This window comes from Vigna angularis, chromosome 1 (genome assembly GCF_016808095.1).
Source record: "Vigna angularis cultivar LongXiaoDou No.4 chromosome 1, ASM1680809v1, whole genome shotgun sequence".
NCBI lineage: Eukaryota > Viridiplantae > Streptophyta > Magnoliopsida > Fabales > Fabaceae > Vigna > Vigna angularis.
In genome coordinates, this window is record NC_068970.1 from 30,427,552 (window position 1) to 30,453,288 (window position 25,737).

At 34.3% G+C, this 25,737-nt stretch overlaps 2 protein-coding genes across 2 annotated transcripts; both read left to right on the forward strand.

The window, feature by feature from the left end:
* Positions 1-257: 257 nt before the first annotated feature.
* LOC108340690 (L-ascorbate oxidase homolog) lies at positions 258-2,190 on the forward strand. Its single transcript, XM_052868933.1, has one exon. It carries the CDS (start codon positions 354-356, stop codon positions 1,995-1,997), a length of 1,644 nt encoding a protein of 547 aa, XP_052724893.1. The 5' UTR covers positions 258-353; the 3' UTR covers positions 1,998-2,190.
* Positions 2,191-22,012: 19,822 nt separating this feature from the next.
* Positions 22,013-24,029, forward strand: LOC108327604 (L-ascorbate oxidase homolog). The gene is made up of 2 exons (XM_017561293.2): positions 22,013-23,410; positions 23,509-24,029. Exons 1-2 carry the CDS (start codon positions 22,047-22,049, stop codon positions 23,804-23,806), a joined length of 1,662 nt encoding a protein of 553 aa, XP_017416782.1. The 5' UTR covers positions 22,013-22,046; the 3' UTR covers positions 23,807-24,029.
* Positions 24,030-25,737: the final 1,708 nt, after the last annotated feature.

Below are 25,737 nucleotides of genomic sequence, written 5' to 3' on the forward strand. Positions count from 1 at the left end.
ATATTTTGACTTGTGAAAATGTTGTTAAAATTGGTTGTCAACGTGGTCCTTAATTAAAAGAGGTTTTGCTACATATAGAATTTGCGAGAGAAGGGGAATCGTTGTTGTGATGGAAACCAAAGAGCTAAAGATATCCAAAGAAAAAGTGTAATAAAGCGAAGAACGAGGAATGAAAGGAATTATAGGGAGTGGAGAGAGAAGTTAGGAGGAAAGAGAGTGGAGGAAAGGGTTATAAAAGGGGAAGGTGAAGATGGAGATGAAAGCAAGAAGCCAATAACAATCCTTCTTCTTCCAATAATAACAAAGGAAGGAGATAGGAAAGGGTTGAATTGAATCAAAAAAGGAAAAAAAAAATGGGTCGGATATCAAGTTTAGTGATTGGTTTGATGGCATGCTTGATGGCAGCATCAGTGCGTGGGGAAGACCCTTACATATTCTACACATGGAACGTCACCTACGGCACTGTTGCACCATTGGGCGTGGAACAACAGGGCATCCTCATCAACGGCCTGTTCCCAGGGCCAGAAATAAACTGCAGCAGTAACAACAACATTGTCGTCAATGTCTTTAACTTCCTTGACGAGCCCCTCCTCTTCACCTGGCACGGTATCCAACACAGGAAGAACTCATGGCAAGATGGCACCTTGGGAGCCCAATGCCCCATCCTCCCAGGTACCAACTACACCTACCACTTCCAAGTTAAGGACCAGATCGGCAGCTACTTCTACTACCCCTCCATCGGCATGCACCGCGCCGTCGGTGGCTTCGGTGGTTTGAGGATCTACAGCCGCTTGTTGATCCCAGTTCCCTATGCTGACCCCGCCGACGAGTTCTGGGTCCTCATCGGTGACTGGTACGGCAAGTCCCACCAGACCCTCAGCCAATTCTTGGACAGTGGACGTAGCATTGGCAGGCCCAGCGGAGTCCATATCAACGGCAAGAACGGTGGTCTTGAGCCCGCTTACACCATGGAGCCCGGCAAGACTTACAAATACAGAATCTGCAATGTGGGGATCAAGGACGCCCTCAACTTCAGAATCCAAGGTCATCCCTTGAAGCTCGTCGAGATGGAAGGCTCACACGTTGTTCAGAACATCTACGACTCCCTCGACGTTCACGTTGGACAGTGCTTCTCTGTCCTCGTAACCGCCGACAAGGAGCCCAAGGACTACTACATGGTCGCCTCCACTCGCTTCACCAAGAAGACCCTCGGCGCCACCCGCATCATCCGTTACTCCAACGGTGTCGCCCCCGCCTCCCCTCAGCTTCCCCCAGCTCCCGAAGGCTGGGCTTGGTCTCTCAATCAGTTCCGCTCCTTCCGTTGGAACCTTACCGCCAGCGCCGCCAGGCCCAACCCTCAGGGCTCTTACCACTACGGCCAGATCAATATCACTCGCACCATCAAGCTCGTTAACACCCTCAGCAGGTTCGGTGGAAAACTCCGCTACGGACTCAATGGTGTGTCCCACCTTGACAATGAAACCCCACTCAAACTCGCTGAGTACTACGGTGTGAGCGACAAGGTTTTCCAGTACAACCTCATCTCCGACGACCCCGTTTCCCCCATCGGCGACCTCACCCTTGCTGCTAACGTCATCAACGCAAACTTCCGTGACTTCATCGAAATCATCTTCGAGAACCCCACAAAGGTTCCCCAGTCTTACAACTTGGATGGCTACTCTTTCTTTGCCGTCGCCATTGAGCCAGGGAAGTGGTCACCGGAGAAGAGGAAGAACTACAACCTTCTGGATGCTGTGAGCAGACACACCATTCAGGTGTTCCCCAAGTCCTGGGCTGCTATCATGTTGACATTCGACAATGCTGGTATGTGGAACTTGAGGTCGGAGCTTGGCGAGAATCGTTACCTGGGACAGCAGTTGTACGTGAGCGTTTTGTCTCCAAACAGGTCCCTCAGGGATGAGTACAACCTTCCAGATACTCAGCTTCTTTGCGGCATAGTCAAGGATATGCCTAAGCCACCACCTTACTCTTCCTAAACTTGGTTTCTTCTTTAATCAGAGCCACCTCGTCGATCGCTTCAACACTTTATCATCACACTCTTCGATCCACGACATATTCCTTAATTGATTAGCCCTTGTAGTTAATTAATTTTATCTTTCTGGTCACTGATGTATCAACCCTTTCCTATACTTCTAAATCAATAATACATATTCACACTCCTTCCTTTCATGCTTCCTTCCACTCTTCTTCCCTTTCTCTTTTCCATCACCTACTTTTAAATAACTCAACAAATAAATCTACAATATACATATAATTTCTATACAATTATATATTATTTCTGAAATAAATTTAGCTTATCTGAATTAATCACTAAAATGGGATAACCAAGATGTTATCATCGATAGACTCCTGACTTAGTGTCATCCACTAGTGTAAAATAAACTTTTTATAAAATAGCAAAATGGTAAGTAAGGAAACTTTTCTACACTGGTTACACTAAGAAAAGGTATAAAAATACTATATATTATTTTTCAATTATTAGAGGCGGCTATAACACTTTCAAAATAAATACTTTGACACGCTCATTTTTTTTACATTCAAATGACACGGATGGATCCCATTTTTTTTAAATATTTATTAAGGATAATAGGATATACAATTATATATTATTTCAAGAAATAAATTTAGCTTATATAAAATTATTCACCAAGATGTTATAACCAAGATGTTATAGACTCTTGGCCTAGTAACATCTCATCTAATTATCTCATATATTATTAGAAATCAAGCAGAAAAAATACAACACATAATCTTCCAAAAAACTATAATTTATCACATTTTTATACTTGTAATAGAAAATGTATTTTTTAGTTTCTCTTTTACTTCAAATCCATTTTAAATAATAATTTTTATCTATCCTAAGCTACAACATTATTAAAAGATTTTGATTTCTACACTTATTACAAAAAGTTACCAATGTATCGTTATCTTTATATTTAGGTTTAATAGCCTATTTTGTCCCCAGTTTCGCTCGAGTATGTCAAATTAGTCCATCATTTAAAAAGTGCATCAATTGCATCTTCACTTGATAAAATTTGGGTCAATGAGGTCCCTATTGTTAAATCCGTACAAACAACGTTAAATTTTTTTTTCTCTCTTCTACTTTTTTGTGCAACACAGGTTTTTGTCAGTTTGGCAGTGAAGCCTAAGAAGCCACAGTTCGATCTGGACCAGGTGTGGGTGCAATACATGGGCATCACATCCACTCCCCCCTCCACGACTTCTCTCTCCCTCTCCATTCGCCTCCTCTTCACTGCCACCAACCCCAACAAGGTTGGCATCTGATACGGCCAGTTCAGCTTCAACATCATGTACCGCGGGATCCCCCTCGGCAAAGCCACCATCCCTGGCTTTTTCCAACAACCCCATAGTCACCGCCAGGTCATTGTCACCATCGTCGTCGATCGCGTCAATCTCCTCTAGGTTGATGCCGCCGATTTGATTCACGACGCCTCCCTCAACGACCGCGTGGACCACCGCGTCTTGGGCGATGTCTCCGCCAAGATCCGCGTCATAAACTTCGATTCCCCTTGCATTTAGGTAACACACCCGGTCCCTTCTTCAATTTTCCTCTTTCCCAATTTAGGTTACCTCACATTTTCACTCTTAAACCCTCATCTTCTTCGCAATTTTCTTTTTATTTTTCTTTTCAAGTAAAATCGAGGGTTATCATGCTTTTTTTCTCATCTATACCATGGCAGAGATTGAGAGAGTCAATGAGAATGATGTGCCGGATGCCCCAAGGTAAGAATCTTCTCTCTCTCGAGTTTATAGCAATTGATTCTGGCCCTTTTGTAATTGGATCCAAATCCTAGAACTTTTCTCTACTGGGTACCTTGATTCTAGGTTTGGGTGGGAAATGATGGGAAATTAAGGCTTGGGTCAGGAATTTTTCATCATTTCTAACGAAAAATTGTTCATTGTTGTGTGCATACGTTGTTAAACTTTCACTTTAAGCTTGTTTGGTCATCTGGGTAGGTGTTTTGTATGTCATCTCATACCCAGTCAGCTGTAATTTTGTAAATCCTATGGTTGTGTTGGTTTGTGATGGACAAGAGCTAACGCGGAGCAATTCCCTGCTGAAGGACTGTGGGGTTACGGAAGGAAATGTTTTGCATTTGGTGATTAGGTTGTCGGATCTCCAGACCATTGTGTGAGAAATTATTCTGGAAAATACTTTACCTTTCAGGTGGAGAAATGCAGGGATGATGGGTATGTGAAGCAGCAAATTTCAAAAAAGGAGAAGCGTTTTGCTATTCCTGAACAGCAGGAGGTTGTGTGTAACGGGAAACTGTTTGAGGATCACATGTATGTACTAAATTGACTTAGGTGTCAGATGCATCAGTAATAATGCTGTAAACACTGACAAAAACCTGCTTTCCACACAAAAAAGTAGAAGAGAGAGAAAAAAATTTAACGCTCTTTGTACGGATTTAAGGGAAGAGATTTCATTAACGCAAATTTTAAGTGAGGACGCAATTGACACACTTTTTAAAGGATGGACTAATTTGACATATTCGAGCGAAACTGGGAACAAAATAGACTATTAAACCTTATATTTAAAGATTATACAAAAATAAAATAAAATTGTTATCAATGGTCTATTTATTTGTAAATATCTAACACACCACCAATCAGTCTTTTATAATCTCATTTTATAAAAGGGATAATGGTACAATAATATTGTATCTCAAATCACAAAATAATAATAAAAGTGAACTAAAAATATTTTCAACAATGTGAAAACTGGATATCAACTTTTTAAGTCATATGTCTAATGAGTGACCGCCACAGAAGTTGGAATACGATTGTTTCACAATAATGTTTTATGCCACCATTAAAAACTATGAATATTATTATTTTATTTCAAAATTATATATATATATATATATATATATATATATATATATATATATATATATACTTTTATTATCAAAAGAGATTATAAAATAAAGGTGATAAAAACAAGGTGATGCAAAATGATAATTTAAAAAAAAAAAGGGGGATTTAATCATCTCGAACATCCCTATTTCTGTAGGTTTTTCTCAAACAGGTCTTCGTATTGTAAATTCTCTCGATTAGGTCCCTTATTGTGAAAAATTGAATCAATTTAGACCTCACCGTTAGTTCCGTACTAACACCGTTAAAGGAGGTGACACGTGTCAGTTCGTGGTTTTTTTGAATTTTTTATTTATTTTTATTTATTTTTTTAAAAATGCAACATGTCAAACTGATATTGTGCCACGTGGCAATGATAGTGTGACATGGCACTAATAGTGCCACGTGTCATTGTCAGGCCACGTGTCAATGCATTAGTCTCAATCTGGTCCCTGTATTTTTATTGTGTCTCAATTTGATCCCTGTATTTTTATTTTGTTTCAATTTAGTCTTAATTTTAAAAATTAAACAATTTTGTCCCTCCTCAAATTCAAACAAAATTTAAATTGTATATAAATTTTAACAAATATTTTTATTAAAATTAATATTTTTGTTAAATATTTTTAACAAGATTAAGTTTAATTATATTTATATTTACTTAATAATATAAATTTTAATTATGTTATTTAAATATACCTATAAGGTTTAAAAAACAGTGACATAACATGGTGGTGTGAATTTTCCAAATGAATTAGCCCATTGAACAAATTATTAATGTGAAATTTCACTATTTTTTTAAGTAAAAAATTGGAGAAAGTTTTGGTGAAAACCGTAATTAAATGTGGTTTCTTCTTTCATGATTTTCTATGGAAACTTTCACTACGAAAATTCACACCAACATGTTATGTCACTCTTTTTTTAAACCCTTATAGTTATATTTAAATAACATAATTAACATTTATATGATTAAGTAAATATAAATATAATTAAACTTAATCTTGTTAAAAATATTTAACAAAAATATCAATTTTAATAAAAATATTTGTTAAGATTTGTATACAATTTAAATTTTGTTTGAATTTGTGGAGGGACAAAATTGTTTAATTTTTAAAATTAAGACTAAATTGAGACAAAATAAAAATAGAGGGATCAAATTGAGAAAAAATAAAAATACAGGGACCAAATTGAGACTAATATAATGACACGTGGCACTGTCAGTGCCATGTCACACTGTCATTGCCACGTGGCACAATATCAGTTTGACACGTGACATTTTAAAAAAAAAATTAAAAAAAAAATTAAAAATAAATAAATAAAAATTCAAAAAAAACACGAACTGACACGTGTCACCTCCTTTAACGGTGTTAGTACGGAACTAACGGCGAGGTCTAAATTGATTCAATTTTTCACAATAAGGGACCTAATCGAGAGCATTTACAATACGAGGACCTATTTGAGAAAATCGTACAGAAATAGGGATGTTCGAGATGATTAAAGCAAAATAAAAGTTTATATATTATGTTTCAAGAGGCGGCTATAATACTTTGCTTAACATAGTATAGTTTCTTCGTCATAAAGATTATCCATAGTAGACCTTTGATCACTAAGTTTCTAATCATAATAAAAAATAATCAAGTGAACTAAAGGTAATTAGACTTTACAAGGATTAAAATTTAATCAATACATAAGACTTGGTCAAAACTTAGTTAAGTGTCTTGTCAAAAAATAAGTCTTTGTAAACAAATTGAATTATGTATTTTACAAGTATACTCAACTATTTTTAAAATATATAAACTATTTTAAAAATATATAGTTAATAGTTATAAATATTGTCTAGTACTAGAGTTGTAAAAACTCAGAAAATAGCTTGTTAAGAGTAGATAGATGTATTAAAGTAATGAGACTGAGAATTTGTGTTAAAATAAGCCAACCGTATAAATAAAAATTTAAAACACTTGGTTCATTATCTAAATACTTTATATCTCTCTAAAAACACTATTCTCTACTCTTCCTCTCCCTTCTCTCTAGATTTTCTCACTGGAGATTCATCTGATCAGCAATAAGAAGCTTCCTAGACGATCCAGACATCAAGAGCTTTCTATCCCACCAATCAATTTCGTGTTTAGAGCTAGTAAGTTTTGTTTCCCTGGAGTCTTGTGAAATTCTGAAACTTTTAGCACATGCAAGCAACACTTCGGTTTGCATGTGTTCATCAGCTTTCTCTCCTCAATTCTGACTTCTTTCTTGGTCCTTTGGTTGGTCTCTTCTCACAAATCTGTGATCTATAGGTGTTCTTAAGATTTTATGGTGTTGTGAGCAAATTTTCTAGAAGGATAGAAGTTGTTCGGTTCGGCTAAGAGGTAAGGGAAGCTAATTAATTTAATTATGATTTTCTGTGTATGAGATTGCTATTTGGATGGTTACATGTGTGGGAAATTGCATGATTGATTGTTCTGCATTGATTTTTATGCTTGCTGAAATCTGTGAACTGGTTGGGAGTCTTCTAAGGTGTATTCATTGTTCGATTCTGGTTTTAAGGAAGTCTAGGCAAATTTCTTTAGACCTGTTAGAACTGTTAAGCCTCTCTAAAATGTGTCAAAAGTGAAAAATGGATGTTTGGTCATTGAGTGGTGATTCTGCATAATTTGGAGTTTAATCTGATATGAATTTCTTTAGGATGATGTTAGAAAGGTTGAGGTATCCTTGGATAGGTGTAATTTGGTATATGATTCAAGTGTGGGGGATTTGATGTTGGGAAAAATATTCAATTTTGGTAAAATTAGGTGTTGTTCATAATTCTGCAGTTATTCTGCAGAATTATGTAGAACACTGAGAGCACTGTTGACCGCTCGGTCATAACTGAGTTCGATTTCTGTAGAGTCTTACCGTTCATGACCATTCGGTCTTAGGTCGGGGTGTGGTCCCTTAGTAGCATTCGGTTTCTTAGTAGGGTTAGGTCTTGTACTAGCGCTCGGTCTTGGTAGTGCTCGATCTTGTACTAGCACTCGGTCTTAGTAGTGCTCAGTCTTGTACTAGCGCTCGGTCTTGGTAGTGCGCGGTCTTACACTAGTGTTCGGTCTCGCTCTAGTGTTCGTCATACACTAGTATTCGGTTTAGGTTCTTAGTGTCCTATCTAAGCTAAAAGTGTTCGGTCGTTCTAGCATTCGGCCCTCCAACTGCATTAGGCTCATGTTTGAGCCTTACTCGTTAAATGACTGTTCGATCATGATCGCGTGTCGTGAGTGTTTTCCCGTTCGGTTTTGTTCATAGGTTATGTTGATATTTTCCGCTCAATGGTGGTTGTACTATCGTTCGGCCTTAAACTACTATAAGATATTTGGTCTTTAAAAGATTATTTCTATGTTTTACTCTGAGTGTTTATTTTAGTTGTTTAAATGAATTAGGTATGAGGAAGTATGTTTGTATTGAAGTACGATATATTTAGAAGGTGGATTGAAAGAGAATTCCAAGGAGGAATGTCTTAGTGTTTGGTTACCAAGGTGGTGGTATAGTATGAATATGGACAACGAAATCCACGGCGTTCATCCTGACATTCTAATGATTACCAAGTCTCAAGTAGAGATGGGTAAGTCCTGTCGTGAGAATAGCAGGAGGCCCTAGCCAAGGGGGTGGTAGGCTACGGTGAGTTATAATGGGTTAACCTCGTGCGGTAGCTGATGGGTTTCTAGTTACTGCACCCACGAGTCCACGAACGACCAAAAGCTACATATTCATACTAGTCCAGACGGTCAAAGTAAAGTGGTCAGTCAATAAGTGTTTATATGTTTGATATATGTGTATGAGTGCCTTATTTATCTGATTAAATTGTTTGTTCACATGATTATTAAATTACACTAGCTTACCCTTGCTTTTCTGTTTGTCTATGTTATCCGTTCGGTATTTCTTCTTTGCAATGATCATCCGGTGGGTGTGAGTAGAGGATGGCGAGCGTTCTCTGGAGCAGGCGCTGGATGGAGAGGACTCAGCTACTTAGACTGGGACCAATCGGTTGTGTGTATAGTTTTGTAGGGACCAATCAGTCATGCTTTTAGTTTTGCATTAGGACATAGTTTTGTAAAGTTTTAAATTTATGGTTATTTTAGGATAACTGTAAGTTAACTTTATTCCTAGAAACTATTCTATTTTATCATTGCATGTGATGACTCTACAATATAGTTTATACTATATTTTGGGATGTTACAAGAGTAATATCATAATTATGACTTTCGTCTTTGTTTGACACGAATCCGATAAATATATTATGGAGAGTAATGATATAGTGACATACATTTGCATTCATTTGAAACATATTATAAGAGTAAAAATAATTATTAAAAAAGTGAACTTTTATATCAACCCTTTCCTATACTTCTAAATCAATGATATATATTCACACTCCTTCCTTCCATGCTTCGATCCACTCTTCTTCCCTTTTTCTTTTCCATCAATCACTCTATCTACCTAATTTTAAATAACTCAACTCTTGATTTAAACAAGTATAACAAAATACAAGCAGAGAGAATAAAAGAGAAAAGCATAATACTATCTCTTTTTATGTCAACTACAACAACATAATACATAATCAACATAAGAGTAAACGTAATACGAAGAAAAAATAACCACCAATAATCGTCAAACAATCACTACAAGAAATAATGGAATTACATACGAATTATTATATACGGATTTAGAGTCATATTTAAATCGGGTATTATATACGAAAATTATGTACGGATGTTAGAGAAAGGCTTTATATACGGATATTATATACGGATTATCCGTATATAAATTTCGTATATAATGTTGGCGCGGGGTGGCGGGAAAGTTACGTACCCAAGGATAGGATCCGTATATAACATGTATTATCCGTATATAGCTAGAACCAAGCTAACCCGTGCATTAGAAATTTTGAAAGACTAACCTGTGCATTAGAAATTTTGAAGAAGTCAATTGTAGACTCTAGTGGACACTTTATTTTCGTTAATTGCTCATATGTTTCTCCATTTCAATGGTCTAATGAGCATTCCTTTTTTGTTACTATTATTCTGTTACACATTACTATTAAAACTTGGTGTTGACAAAGTTGAAAATATTGTTCTAAAGGCATAAGTTTATTAGAATTCACAGCATAGATCAAAGAACCCTACAATCATTTGTCAAGGGAAATTCCTATAAAGGAAGAATTACCACTCTAACATACCTGTAAGTTTATAAATAAGCTTGCTCATGTAGTTATTCTTTGAAACTAAATTTATGGCTCATATTTGATTGTGTTTGTGTCCTTATAGTTTATGAGTACTGATGTTACTGCATAATGAGTTATACTGAAACTAATATTCCTACTATGTATTTTGTATTATCAAATCTTATACTACACTTCATTGTTTTTATTTTGATGTGAAGAGACGAGAATGAAGGCAGGGAGTGAAAGTGCTGGTACTGGCTGCCTTACCTTTTCAGATCCAAAGGTCACTGCTTATAATAAAGCTCTACGAATTTTCTACTATAAATTATTGGTTATGTTTTTAAATTTCTACCATTTAATTTAATTTGTGATGTGTCAGTTTTAGACAAATAGTATTTATGACCATCAGTTCATTCTATTACATTAAAGATGAGATTTGATTTATGCAGGTGAGATTTGGGAAACTTATGATATTGTTTTCTTCATTATAATGCAAATTTCTAATGAAGAGGTTAATCATGTTAAGATTTCCAAATTACAAAAGATGGTGGAGGCTCCAAATCTTGAATTAGATGTAGCTAAACTTGCAACAATTAATGAGTGCAACAGAAATGCAGTTTTGCAAAATCAGTTGCAATTATCAGTAAAGGAAAAATCTTTTTTAGAAAAACAGCTTGTTGCAATGGATGTAGTGTAAAACTGCACCAGAAATTGTATATTTCAATCTTTTATCTCAAATTCACCCTTAAGTTGTTTTTGTGTAAATATATATTGCACTTTAATTGTGTTAGTTATTTGAATTCACTTTTCTAAATACACATTTTTTTGTATTTATTATATATTGCATATATGTATTGTTAATTCAAAAGTTCTGTTTGTCTCTTATCAAATATATAAAATTTCTAGTTATTGGATTCAAATATGAGATTATTTAATCTTTTTTTATAAAGCTATAAAGTTACATACGGATTTTTTCGTATGTAATTATATACGGATATTACATACGTATTTTTTCGTATATAATTATATACAGATATTATATACGGATTTTTTCGTATATAATTATATACAAATATTACATACGGATTATCCGTATGTAACTTATATAGAGATTATCCGTATATAAATTATATACGGACATATCCGTATATAACCTTATCTACACCCCTATTATATATGGATTTTTGGCCGTATGTAATCCGTATATAACACCATTTTATATACGGATTTTGGAAGTTATACACGAATTTTGGCGGTATGTAACAGCGATTTTTCTTGTAGTGAATTATGCATAAAAAACAAGAAAACTCTAATGATGAGTCAATTGCAACATTTCTCCACCTTGACACTTCAATGCAGGTTGTACAACCACTCCCATGAAATCAAATATGACTAAAACCCACCATGCTTAAGCATTTTTCCAACTTATTTCTAGACTTTAGTTAACATATATGATGGATTGTCACTAGAATCAATTTTCACTACTTCAATAACACTTGAATCAATCACATCTTTAATGAAATGTAGTTTAACATCAATATGCTTGGTCTTTGAATGATACATTTGATGAATGGCTATATGAATAACACTTTAGCTATCACAAAAGATCAGTACACTATTCTGTTTGAATCAAAGTTCAAAGAACATTCCCTTTAGCCATAAACCTTCTCTTAACCCTTAAATGATTAGCTCTTATAATTAGTTAATGTCTTTGTGGTCACTGATGTATCAACCCTTTCCTATACTTCTAAATTAATGATATATATTCACACTCCTTCCTTCCATGCTTCCTTCCACTCTTCTTTCCTTTTTCTTTTCCATCAACTCTATCTACCTACTTTAAAATAACTCAACAATTAAATATATATATATATATATATATATAATTTCTATATTTTTATATAATATTTCAGAAATAAATTTAGGTTATCTTAAATTAACAACAAAAGTCACTAAAAAAGGATAACCCAAGATGTTATTATCGATAGACTCTGACTAGTGTCATCTCATCCACTTCTCTCATATGGTATTAGAAATCAAGCAGAAAAAAATACAATACATAATCTTCCACTAATTAATTTCATGTGTTGACAATTTATTATCTCTTCAATGGTCTATTTATTAGTAATTGGCCTAACACACCACCACCAGTCGATCTTTTATAATATCATTCAATGAAAGGGATAATGGCACAATAATATTGTAACTCAATTCGAAAAATACTAATAAAAGTGGACTAGAAATATTTTCAACAATGTGAAAACTGATATCAACTTTTTAAGCCATATGTCATAATAATAAAAGATATGCCTTGTATGATCATTTTATAATTACACATAATGTACAACAAGTGTATTATGTGAAGACCAAGCCTAGAGGTTGCATAGATTCTATTGAGTCAAAAGTCGGAAAGTCATATTGTCAACACCTAATTTCGTCTGGATAACTAAATAATATAAGTCTTTCTTTTTTTATTGTATCTTATTTTATTAAGTTTTTTTATAATTTTAATTTTGTTTTTATTATTATTTTATTTTGTTTTTTTTATTATTTGATTTGATTTTCTATATGATTATTTTAAAAAAAGGTTTAAACCCTCCCTTGGTCCTCAAGTTTGTATGAAAATCTCAGTTTGGTCATCATCTTTTTTTCTGTCTCAATTGGATCATATTTTTTGTAAAAATGAGCACATTGTACCATAACCGTTAAATGGTGTGAGACGACGTTAAATTGATGTGAGCTGGATTTTTTCATTTACTGACGTGGCATTGTGCACTAAAATTGAAAGGCCACGTGGTGATGTTTTGACTAGAACCAGATCTTCTCCTCCCTCCCCCTCTGCTTCCTTCCATCAGCGCCACCTTACAAATAATATAAGTCTTTCTTTTTTTATTGTATCTTATTTTATTAAGTTTTTTTATAATTTTAATTTTGTTTTTATTATTATTTTATTTTGTTTTTTTTATTATTTGATTTGATTTTCTATATGATTATTTTAAAAAAAAGAAAGAAAGCAAAAAGAAAAAAAGAAAAAAAGGGAAGCAGGACACGCCAGGTACACTCACACCAATTCTGAAAAAGAAAAAAAAAAGAGAAATTGTTCCTCCCTTACGCACACTGACAATTGATTGCGTATTGTTGTTTCGTTTTTTTTTTTCTTTTACTCTTTTAGTATTTGTCTGACTATTATAATATCTGTCTTGTGTTTTATATTTTATTTTTATTAATTGGATTTGTTTATTTTAAACTTCAATTTTATTTGTTAATAAAAAACGATGCAACCATAAAAAAAACTAAAAGACAAAAAAATGAAAAAGGTACAAAAGAAAAAAATATATAAAATTGCAACATTATAAAATGGTTTGAGTTTTTTTAATAGTAACGTTATTTCTTTAAGCAATTGTTTTCTAAAAAAAATATAAGATTAAAATTAAGAAATAGTTTTAGTGTGTTTTTAACATTTAGTAAATTTGGTTTATTTTTATTTTTATTTATTTTGACATCCTTAAAAACACTTGTGTAAATAATTTTACTGCTTTTTTATTTTAAATAATTAAGTAAATATCATTTTGTGTTATGTAAATAATTAAATAATTATTATTTTTAGATTTATTTTAAATATGCATGAAAACATTATTTTAATATTATAAAAATCTACAAAAAATAGAAGACAATAAATAAAAATAATAAAAATATTTTAAAGGTTTAGGCACATGTGTGATCGTACGCATCGTCCTTGTGTTGAAACCTTTTCTTCTTCTCTCCTAAAAAAGTAATAAAAATATTTTAAAGGTTTAAGCACATCTGTGATCGCACGCATCGTCCTTGTGTTAGAACCTTTTCTTCTTTTCTTCTAAAAAATAACAAAAATATGTTTTAAAGGTTTAGGCACATGTGTGATCGCATGCATCGTCCTTGTGCTAAAACCTTTTCTTCTTCTTTTCTAAAATATAATAAAAATATTTTAAAGGTTTGGACACATGTGTGATCGCACGCATCGTCCTTGTGCTAAAACTTTTTCTTCTTCTCTTCTAAAAAATAATAAAAATATTTTAAAGGTTTAGGCACATGTGTAATCGCTTGTGCTAAAAACCTTTTCTCTTGCTTTTATAAAAAATACCAAAAAATATTTTAAAGGTTAAGCACATGTGTGATTGCTCGCATCGTCCTTGTGCTAAAAACCTTTTCTCTTTCTTTCATAAAAAAATACTAAAAAATATTTTAAAGGTTAAGCACATGTGTGATCGCTCGCATCGTCCTTGTGCTAAAACCTTTTCTCTTTCTTTTATAAAAAATACTAAAAAATATTTTAAAGGTTAAGCACATGTGTGATCGCTCGCATCGTCCTTGTGCTAAAGACCTCTCCTCTTTCTTTTTATAAAAAAATACCAAAAATGAAAAAAACATTCAAAAACTAAAAACATCCACATTTTCAAACAACAAACAATTTCTCAACCAGAACTACGTGATCCTTGACTCTCCATCAAGAGTGGAGATACATAGGAGCAAGGCTAGTCCTTGTCAGGTTCACTTCCCAAAAATCCAAAATCATTTCCAAACAATTCTCCAAGCAAACTTTCCAAATAGTTTCCAAAAGAACTACGTAACCCTGATTTCTCATTCTGAATGAGAATACGTAGGAGCAAGGTCAATCCTTATCGGGCCCAAAAAACTAAAAAAATATATTTTGTTTCTTTAGGGTTGTTTTAGGGGACAATTAAACATTTTGAAAATCACATCATATTCACGTATTTAGTTAAAGGTACTGCCTTAAGGCAGACGTTGTAGGGTGCTAATACCTTCCCTACACGTAACCGACTTCCGAACCTAGAATCTGGTTCTTATAGACCATGCCTTATCATTTTATGGTTTTTCCGTAGTTTTCCAGAATAAACTATGGTGACGACTCCAAATCTCTTTTTCTAAACCCCGTTTTATTTTTTGGATCGTCGTCCCGTCGCGATTCCAGTTGCGACACATATCAACTAGAGGAAATGTCACATGTTAATGATAATATTGAAGTTGAAGAAGTTATCTGATTACAAGATATAAAAGCTAGACTTGAATGAAGTGGACCCCAACAAGGTTTCATCATTTCAAGGGGATATGGATGAAGAAACAATTGAATCAGATGAATCCAACAAAGAGGGACAAAGTGAAGATGAAGACGAAGATGAATTCACAGCTCTAGCACTGCATAAAGTTAAGGCATGTTGGTGTACTTAGGAATCAATTGTTGGAAAAATTTATGTATTTTAGTTGCTTGAAAACAAATTATGCATTTCAGTTGCTTGATAACAGTTTGAACATTTGAGTTGTCACCTCAAATTGCAAGGATTTTTCATTTAATTATGCCATCATGATGTTGTGGTGCTCATGAAACTTGGGATTTAACTCATGAAATAATGATGACTGTTTACAATTGTATGCAAGGAGGTCAATTTCACTAGCTTAAAAGTCATTTCTTCAAAATAGTTGGGTGATGAGACATGAGCTTTGCAAGACAGCTCAATACCCCCCACACCCAACAACACTGTAACTTTAGATATCCAAAATGCAGTTGAAAGAGTGCCTAATATCTTCTAGGGCCGTGCATCCCATAAGTCATTTCTTCAAAATAGTTGGGTGATGAGACATGAGCTTTGCAAGACAGCTCAATACCCCCCACACCCAACAACACTGTAACTTTAGATATCCAAAATGCAGTTGAAAGAGTGCCTAATATCTTCTAGGGCCGTGCATCCCATAACTCATTGTATAGATTGTCAAACTCCATAATCTACTCGAAACTCATGATGAGCTATTAAAGTGTAAACTCAGCTCATAGCAGTTTACATAATACAAAAATAAAGAAACCTATGTACCATTTGTACCTTTCTATTCAATAAACAGTTTAATTAAACTTTCATAGACCGTGCTGATAGGAACGAAAACAATTTTCCACCACCACTTTTAATATTATGAAAGGAAATTTGTGGCAATATGATGATACAAATTTGGTCATTTTTGAACATTTTTTGTTGTAGTCAAAGTGTTTGTGGTGCAGATTTTGTAGAACATGGCATCAGGTGGTTCTGATACTCCTCCTTCACCTTCAAGAAAATCTGATAAGGCAAAGGGGAAGAAATCATATGTCGTGAAGTTGTTGCCACAAATAAATACTGCAAATGCCTCAAGTCAGCCAACTACACCTACCTCTACCTCTACGGGTAGATATGTTCCACCTCCATTGGAAGTTCCTGCCTTCATACCTACTCCACCACTACTTCATGTTAATCGAATGACGTCACTCTCTCCATATGTTGGTTCAAACTCATAAACTCCCACAATCATTGCATCATCACCTGAAACAGAGAATGAAGGTCCCCATTCAAGTTCAGATGTCTGACGTAGAAGACATTTCAAGCAGACGTCCAATGATTACACCCATTGGAGAAGGGTAACGAAAATTATTATAAATTTGTATGTACAAAGAATTTAATGTTCTGCTTTGTTTGATATATTGTATTATTTTATGTTTGAGTTTTATTTTGATTTAGGTTTTATCCTTCAAAAACTGCATCAAAAGCAATCATAACTACCATCAAGCAACATTTTGACGAGCCATGGTTAACATGGGGACAAATCCCTAATCGAGACAAGGAGTTTTCTTCGAGCGTTTTAAGGTACACATGAATTTCATTTAAATAGTAACAAGCTATATTAAAGTCAAATTCATGTAACTACATTACTAAACTGTTGTAATGAACAAGAGACCACAAATTATGATAGCATTTATACAATCTTTGGCTGCAATCACCAATGTTCTAAATATTAATTTTGAAGTGTTGTTTTCATTATCCTTACGGGTTGTTATAATTGGCTAAGTTAACATAGAAATATTTTAAAACCTGATGCATGATAGTTTGTGATAGTTTTGGTTACAAAAATTACTGTGTTTGAAATTTTGAATGTGCAAGAGTGAGACATGACTATGTTATGCTATATTTGTTTTGTGTCTCTCTTTTTTTTTAATAAAACTAACAACCTATTCATTGTAATAATAGAGAAAGGTTTCATGGAAAAATGAGGATGAGGAAAAGGTGAAAAAAAAATTTCACTCCAAGACATCTCAAAAACTATCAAAGATGTTTAAAAAACTCTCGAACTGGAGGAAAAAAACTTGAGTGGGTGGGAGATATTGTTTGGAACGATCTTTTACAGAAGTGGAACATGCCACTTTATAGGAAAAAGTGTGATACAGTCAAGAAGAACCAGACACCTGAGAAGGGTGGTTGTTTGCACACTAGGGGATCTATTAATGTGCATGACCATGCAAATCGTTTGGTATGACATTTCTAGTGTTTTTCTTATTTGTACTTATATAAACTTTACAATATAATTTTTTTGTATGACATTAGTGTTTTTCTTATCTGTACTTATATAAGCTTTACAATATAATTGTTAAGAAGTCATTTTTTGTTTGCAGTCATAGGAGTTTGGTCGCTTAGTGCATGTTGACGAAATCTTTCAGCAGACACATATACGTCACTCAACAAGAGAATTTGTCAATGAAAGGTCTAGGCGCACACATGTGAGTTTCTATTAAGTACTCTATTACATTCAATATTACATTCGGTATTATGTTTTAAGCCTTAAATTTATTTAACGTAAATTTAACAGGAAGATTTTCAAACAAAATTTTCTAGAATAATATCTGAGACTGCATCTGTTGGTGCATGAACATCTACTCCCTAGACCCTGCAGAGGAGGAAATATTGAGGAACCAATGCTGGTTAGAGGCTGTAGGTGGAAGGTATAAGGGACACATATACGGTATTGGAAATATTAGTTCTCAATATGATTGTGTCGATAGTTACATACGGCAGATGCAAACATCTTCTAGTCAGCAACCGAATGCAGAGGACATTCGTAACCTTGAAACCCAATTAGCAAGCCATGATCAATAGCTGAGATAATTTCAAGGTTTTATTATTGTCATTACGCAGTATCTTTCACCTCCGATAATCGTAGCAACACAACAATTTTTTCAACCTCAAGATGAACCATAAAATCACACACAGAATGACACTACAAAAAAAATCTTATTTAGAGGGGGTTATTTTGGAGAGGGTATAAAAAACCCCCTCAAATTAACACAACTTAAGATGTTTAATTTAAATTATTTAACTGACAATGTTTGTGGGAGTTTTAATTCCTTTTAAGAGAGGTTTATAACCTCCTCAAATAATAATATATTTTTTTTCTTCATTTACTAATTCTTTTACATTTTTCCCTCTAAAAATTTTACAGTAAGTTTTCTTTTAACAATCCTAAAATTTTATTCTCTTCATATCTTAAACCCATCTGCCTAAACCCAATATTTTCGTCTAATTTCTGATTCAATTTCTCCCTTCCACTGAACCCTAAAATTAGTTCCCCCCTTAATTCCATCCGCAAAATCAGTTCCCCCTTCATTCCATCCGATTTCTCCCTCGCAGGTACGCAATCTTCCTTTCTTCCTTCTTCTATTTCCTGTTGTCATTCATTTCTTTCATTTCTCCTTTGGATTGCCCGTGTTTCCTTTTCCTTTCAGATTCGCAGTCGGTGGACGAAGATGCAACGGGGGTTCTACGGACCGGCAGACAGCAGAGCTCATAACGTCACGGAGGTACATCATTCTACAACTCTTTGTGCTTTTATTTGGTGCAGCGTTTTATTGAGTTCATTCTGCGTCACTTTAGTGGGTTATCTTCTTCCCAGTTTCAATCATGTTTTTCATCAACGAGTAACTTGAGTTCGACATTTGGTTTTCTTTCAGTTTTTGTAGGGTCAAATGAATATTAACTGGAAAGTGTCTAATTCATCAAGTTTATGCATTTTATTGAGTGGTGTATGTGTTTTAATACTTCAAAAGCCCTAATCAGTTGTCATTTCTAGCTGGCTAGGGAAAACCAAACCATACAAAACCTTCACATGCATTCTGAAACTGCCGAACAAGGGTCATTATAATCATTCTCTATTTCTTTGGTTTTTCATTGCTCCATGTTGAAACACCTGGAATTAACGATGAACCATTATGCATCCCCTTCACTAATAAAAAAGTATTAAAACTTTACACTCATGGTCCTTCCTTATTGGGAAACCTACCCATTTATTTCCCTTTTGTGATCATATCGATATTATTATATAGTATAATATATAGTTGGCACAAAATATATTATTATATAAACAGCCTTTGGTTGGCGTGATCACTCTATATATGCAATCGATAATTACCATGATTCTTAGAGGATTTTGCATTCGTTATTGGAGACCCAGTTATATAATTTGAGTTATATTATATTATTTTGAAAGACTGAAATGTAAGAAAGACATATCTCCAAGAATATGGCTAGATGTTTTTGCAAGCAAGAAATTTACACAAGAAAAATGATTGGTTTTGGTCCCTGGAATCGCGAGGTTCAATCCATATTTAGCAAGGACAAAGCAGCTGAACCGATGAAAGTGGTTAATAAAGAACTATTTGCTGCAATTGCTTGGAACATAGTTAGCTTTATTGATTGTTGCAATAAGATTTATATGCATAGTGTGAGAAGTATTGGTCCATTGCATTTTATACATGGTGTAAAGTAGTAACTGCAGTAGTCAAGGAAAATTTGAATAATGACTTTTAAAACTGAATTCTATTTGATTATTTTTTTATATATTATTTACAAAATGTGAGTACATGTAATTGAGTTTATTTTATTAATTTTTTTTTATATTATTTCAGCAAGCTCCTGATGCAAATGAGCCAGAGTCTCATTTGGGTGCAAGACAATCATTTGATGGAAGTAACATTTAGGAAGTTTATGATATTGTTTTAGGATAAAACTATACCTAGTTTATTATGAATTGAGTAACATTTCTTTCTTTGTAATTACTTTTGTAATGAGATTACATTGACTTTTAGTCTATCTTGATGTGACTATAAAATTGTTTCTCAATTTATTTTTCTAAATTTCTTTCTATTCAGGGGCTTTTGTTGTATGATATCTTTTTTTAATCAAATGAATCATATTTGTTTGGTATTTAATAATTTTAGAAAAAAATTAAATTTATTTAATTTTGAAATTGAAAAAAAAATTAATGGAAATAGATAGTTATTATATATTTTAATAATCATCAAACAAAAAACGATATTATATATTTTAATAATCATTAAACAAAAAAGTGACAAAAATATAAAGGAGGTTAAAAACCCCCTCAAAATAATAGTCAGTAATAGAGGAGGTTTTTACCCTCCGCCGAAAAACCCCCGCAAATTGAATATATAGAGGAGGTTTTTACCCTCCGCAAAAAAACCCCCGCAAATTGAATATGATACCAGGGGGCAAAAAAACCCCGCAGATAATTTGTGGCGACTCAAACTGCGGGGGTTTGAAAAACCCCCAGAATTTATTTAGCGGAGGGTAAAAATCCCCGCAAATTGAAAAAAAAAAACCCTCTAAATAAGCTTTTTTTTTGTAGTGATGTCCAACCACAAGATCAACCACAACATCCTCAAGATGAAAATGATTATTATGATTATTAGTAGTAGTCATTTTTAGAATTTGTATGACTATCCATTAAACAATCTAGAACTTCTTTATAACATTTGATACTATCATATAAACAATATTTAAAAGTATTTAATGTCAAATGTTTCTTTGTGGTTATTTTTAGTATTACTATGAAATCTTTGCGAAGTCTGTGTGCTTTAAGTATATATTATGTAAAAAGGATGTCCAGGTCCCTAAAAATGAAACAAGCATATTGTTATTTTGTTTGGAGGATTATATATGGATAAATTTGTATGTAAGTACATACAGATTATCCGTATGTAATTACATACAATATGTTATATTATCTATAACCATATTACATACTAATTTTTGTTTTCGTATGTAACATATAGTTATATATAAAATTTTGAGACCAGATACAAATTTTTGGCTGTATATAACAACATTTTTCTTGTAATGAAACTCACTTTATGCATGGAAAAGGAAAAAAATCTATAGTACTCATCTTCACAGGACACAGCATCCATTCATGAAGGATGAATACTGAGACAAAAAGGAAGGAAATGAAAGAGGAAAGAAGCCCGTGAAGCTCATCTTCACACAATATGCTCAGCTCCGTAAATATACTTACTATTTGATTAGATCCTCGTAGAAATGATATTGAGAAGTAGTAATTGTAAACTAGAAATAATGCTATTTTGATTTTCAAAACTATTATACCCAATGTATCTAAAACACGTAAAAATATTATATGCTTTATTTTTACCACTTCAAATTTGTAATACATTAGTTCATTAATTCAGGTGGAGGTTCATGGATCATTGAATTATTATGTAATTATGTTGAAAAAATATATATAATTCGAAAAATATATTGATTTGTTGTGATAGGTAAATTAATATACAAAAAAAGGTAGAAGTATTTTAAATATATAATAATAAAGACAAAATACAATAAGTATATTTTAATGAAATCAAATTAAAATTTTATAATTTATAATGTGATTGAAACTTATTCAAGCATGTTCTTAAACATAAATTTGATCTAACCCTTATGGTAAACAAATATTGATTCTTTTTAACAAATAATAAAAGTAATGGATATTAATTTTAAAAGTATTTTTTGTTTTTTTATGTTTGAAATAAGAATGGGCATAAATGATTAATAAATTTAAAAATAGGGTAAAAGAAATGGAAGAAGGTGGTTTAGATTAGGCGTGGGTAGGAGAAAAAAGTGGTGAAAATCAGAGAGGTGTAAGGGAAGTTTGACGAAGAGCGGGTTGGGAGGGAGCGTAATGTGAGGAAGGTTGAGAGAGAAGCGGAGATATGGAACGGTGGAAGAGAGGGTTGGAGAAGTATAAAAGAGGGAGGGAGAGGGAGGAACAAAATGTGTACGAATTACATTGTAATCAATAACAATAACTAAGAGGAGAAGAAATGGGTGGAGTTACAAGGATTTCAGTAATGTTGGTTTGCCTCTTGGCAGGAGTTGTCTTCCCCACAAGGGCTGAAGACCCTTATCTCTACTTCACTTGGAACATAACCTACGGAACCCTAGCTCCGGCAGGGGTCCCCCAACAGGTTATTCTCATCAACGGCGAATTCCCAGGCCCCAACATCAATTCCACCAGCAACAACAACGTCGTCATCAATGTTTTCAACAACCTTGACGAGCCATTCCTTTTCCATTGGGCTGGGATCCAGCAAAGGAAGAACTCCTGGCAAGACGGCGTAGCAGGCACCAACTGCCCCATTCAACCAGGCACCAATCTCACCTATAAATTCCAAGTCAAGGATCAGATCGGAAGCTATTTCTATTACCCCAGTCTCGGCATGCACCGCGCAGCCGGCGGCTTCGGTGGCCTCCGCATCAACAGCCGCTTGCTCATCCCAGTGCCCTACGCGGACCCCGAGGATGACTACACCTTGCTGGCTGGTGATTGGTACACCAAGAGTCACTCCACCCTCGCCAAGCTCCTTGACAGTGGCCGCGCCCTTGGCCGCCCCCAGGCCCTTCTCATCAACGGCCAGAACGCCAAGGGTGACGGCACTGATCAGCCCCTCTTCACCATGCTTCCCGGCAAGACCTACAAGTACCGTCTTTGCAACGTGGGTCTCAAAAACTCCGTCAACTTCCGCTTCCAAAACCACCAGATGAAACTCGTTGAGTTGGAAGGCTCCCACACCGTTCAGAACGTTTACGACTCCCTCGATGTTCACCTCGGCCAGTGCTTTGGCGTCCTTGTCACCGCTGACCAAGAGCCCAAAGACTACTACATCGTTGTCTCTTCCCGCTTCACCAAAACCACCCTCACCGGAAAGGGAATCATCCGCTATGTCAACGGCAAGGGCCCAGCTGCCCCTGAAATCCCCGAGGCTCCCGTCGGCTGGGCATGGTCTCTCAATCAGTTCCGCTCCTTCCGCTGGAACTTGACCGCCAGCGCCGCCAGGCCAAACCCCCAGGGCTCCTACCACTACGGCCAGATCAACATAACTCGCACCCTCAAGTTCGTTAACACCGTCAGCAGGGATAACGGCAAGCTTCGGTACGCCATCAATGGTGTTTCACACGTCGATAGCCAAACCCCACTCAAGCTCGCTGAGTACTTCGGTATCGGCGACAAATTCTTCAAGTACGACACCATTCCCGATGAGCCACCAGCAAACCTTGGAACCGCCGTCACCTTGGCTCCCAACGTTATCAAGTTCACATACCGCACCTTCATCGAGATCATCTTTGAGAACCAGGAGAAGAGCATCCAGTCCTACAACTTGAACGGTTACTCCTTCTTCGCAGTGGCGTGAGTATTACTATCAATTGTTTCACATTATCAAATTATTATTCTTGATGTGAGGCGGAAATGAAATGAAAATACTTAATGTTTGTTGGTGTTTGTAGGATTGAGCCCGGCACTTGGACTCCCGAGAAGAGGAAGAACTACAATCTTCTGGATGCTGTGAGCAGACACACGATTCAGGTGTTCCCCAAGTCATGGGCTGCCATCATGTTGACATTCGACAACGTAGGAATGTGGAACTTGAGGTCGGAGATTGCTGAGAATAGGTACTTGGGACAACAGCTTTACATCAGTGTTCCAACTCCAGAAGGATCCCTGAGGGACGAGTACAACATTCCCGAAAACGCTCTATTGTGTGGCGCTGTGGTGGGTCTTCCAAAGCCACCATCATACTGGTAATTAAGTTGGAGTACTATTACCATAAAATTTGGAGTAGTAGTTAGTATGGAGAAAGTTGAGAAGCATAATAACATTTGGGACCTTGATGGAGCATCACATCTCTTGAAGCCCTTCTGCTCAACTCCTTCTCCAATATCTTATTTTATTTTAGTTCTTTCCTTCTAGGAGTGTGGCTTCGCACACCTTCCACCATTTATCATAAAAAATATTTCTATTTCATTTCATAAATACTATTCATATTTTTTACTACTGTCTTTCTTTCTCTTAGCCTTCTGCTTCTCTCTTTAGGAATCCAATATATCTAAGATTTTTCATTCTATCATACCTGATCTAGGGATTTTTATTATGATACAGTAATCGATCGAACCAGTTTAATTTAATTCACTATTTAATGTCACTATTATAAAATTGATATTATCTACTTAATATCTTTTATATGATAAGTTTATCTTACGTACTCCATCCATTACAAAAATACGTTCCATAAATATTATAAAGTAATGAATGCGTAATGAGTGTAATAATTTTACTAAATTGTATTTGTATTAGTTTCTTTGTATTAGAACAAATTTCATCAAATTAATTATTTAATTAAGGTCAACCAAATTTAATAACATGTTTTTTTCACTAGTTTAATATAAAAGCAAAACCAAATTTATTTAAATTCATTTTAATTATTATAAAATTATTAAACATATCGAAAACAGTTACATATTTTATAATAAAAAATTATCAAATAAATATTATTAAAAAGTTGAAAAGGAAAAACATCATTTTAATATTCACTATCCAATCAAAAGCCAACTACATAAAATGAGACTGCATTAAATCCAAAACAAATGTACGTACATTTCTCATATACTGTTCAATTTATCTATCTTAAAATATAAAACTTTACCTGACATTTAAACTTCAGTAGTATTGAGTCATTATAAATTTGTGTATAATTATTAAGTGTATAATTTCAACTTCGTCTAATATTTAAATATATAATACATAATTTTAGTTAGAGATTATAATATAAATTACTATCATGTTTTAACAAGTATTTAAGTGAGTGGTCAATTTCAACATAACCGAGCTAGCAATGATTTTTCTGACATTACATATTTACGAAACGATAACATTCCCTAGAGATCATTCACGAACCGAGCTAATCTTTAGAAAAGATACTAAGATTTAGGCTCAAATACATTGAAGGATCACCACATATTATATGGACCTAACCACACATTATTTCATGGGTCATGTTAAGTGGTATAAAACTTGAATATAATATTGCAAAAGTGTGTCATTTTCTTCCGCTACAAGATTTTCACCACAAGACCCGCTAATTTGTTGATTGATTTTGCATTGGTTAATTTGCTGTTTTTGAAAATTAGTCGCCAACTCACATCTTTACCTCTGCCAAGATTCTTGTGCCTTCTTTGCAAACAAAGGTTTTCATGGGTCTAATAGACCTTCATGTGTTTTTCCAAACTACAACTTTCACAATTCTCTCATCCTCTCGTTTTTTTTTTTTCATTTTCTTCCTTTTTCTCTATTTCATTCTTATAAAATCATAACTTTGTTCTTTTAGTCATTTAGAGTTCTTTACTAATTCTCATATCTTCAGATATTTTTGGAAAGTTCCTATTATATCTTGGGAGACTTGCACAACACATCGCGGATAAGTCCTTAAGGACTACATGCCTCAGGATGTTTTGTTAATGATTTTTGTCAGCATTATACAACTGTTTTAAGGACTTATTGCTGACATCAACCACTCAATCTCAAAGAATCAGAACATTATTTCTAGAACTCAAATGGTCTTTGCGAAACCTTTCTCAGATGTATCAAAAATTGAGGTATTCTCTTATCAGAATTTTTGGTGCTGGCAAGAGCATGAGTTTATCCTTTCAGACATATACAGAGTCACTTTTTCTCTTTCA

Bases quoted from the DNA above. Each gene is read 5' to 3' on its own strand.
- LOC108340690 (XM_052868933.1), top strand. From the start codon at position 354: ATGGGTCGGATATCAAGTTTAGTGATTGGTTTGATGGCATGCTTGATG.
- LOC108327604 (XM_017561293.2), top strand. From the start codon at position 22,047: ATGGGTGGAGTTACAAGGATTTCAGTAATGTTGGTTTGCCTCTTGGCA. The intron at 23,411-23,508 runs GTGAGTATTACT...TGGTGTTTGTAG, and splicing joins TACTCCTTCTTCGCAGTGGC to GATTGAGCCCGGCACTTGGA.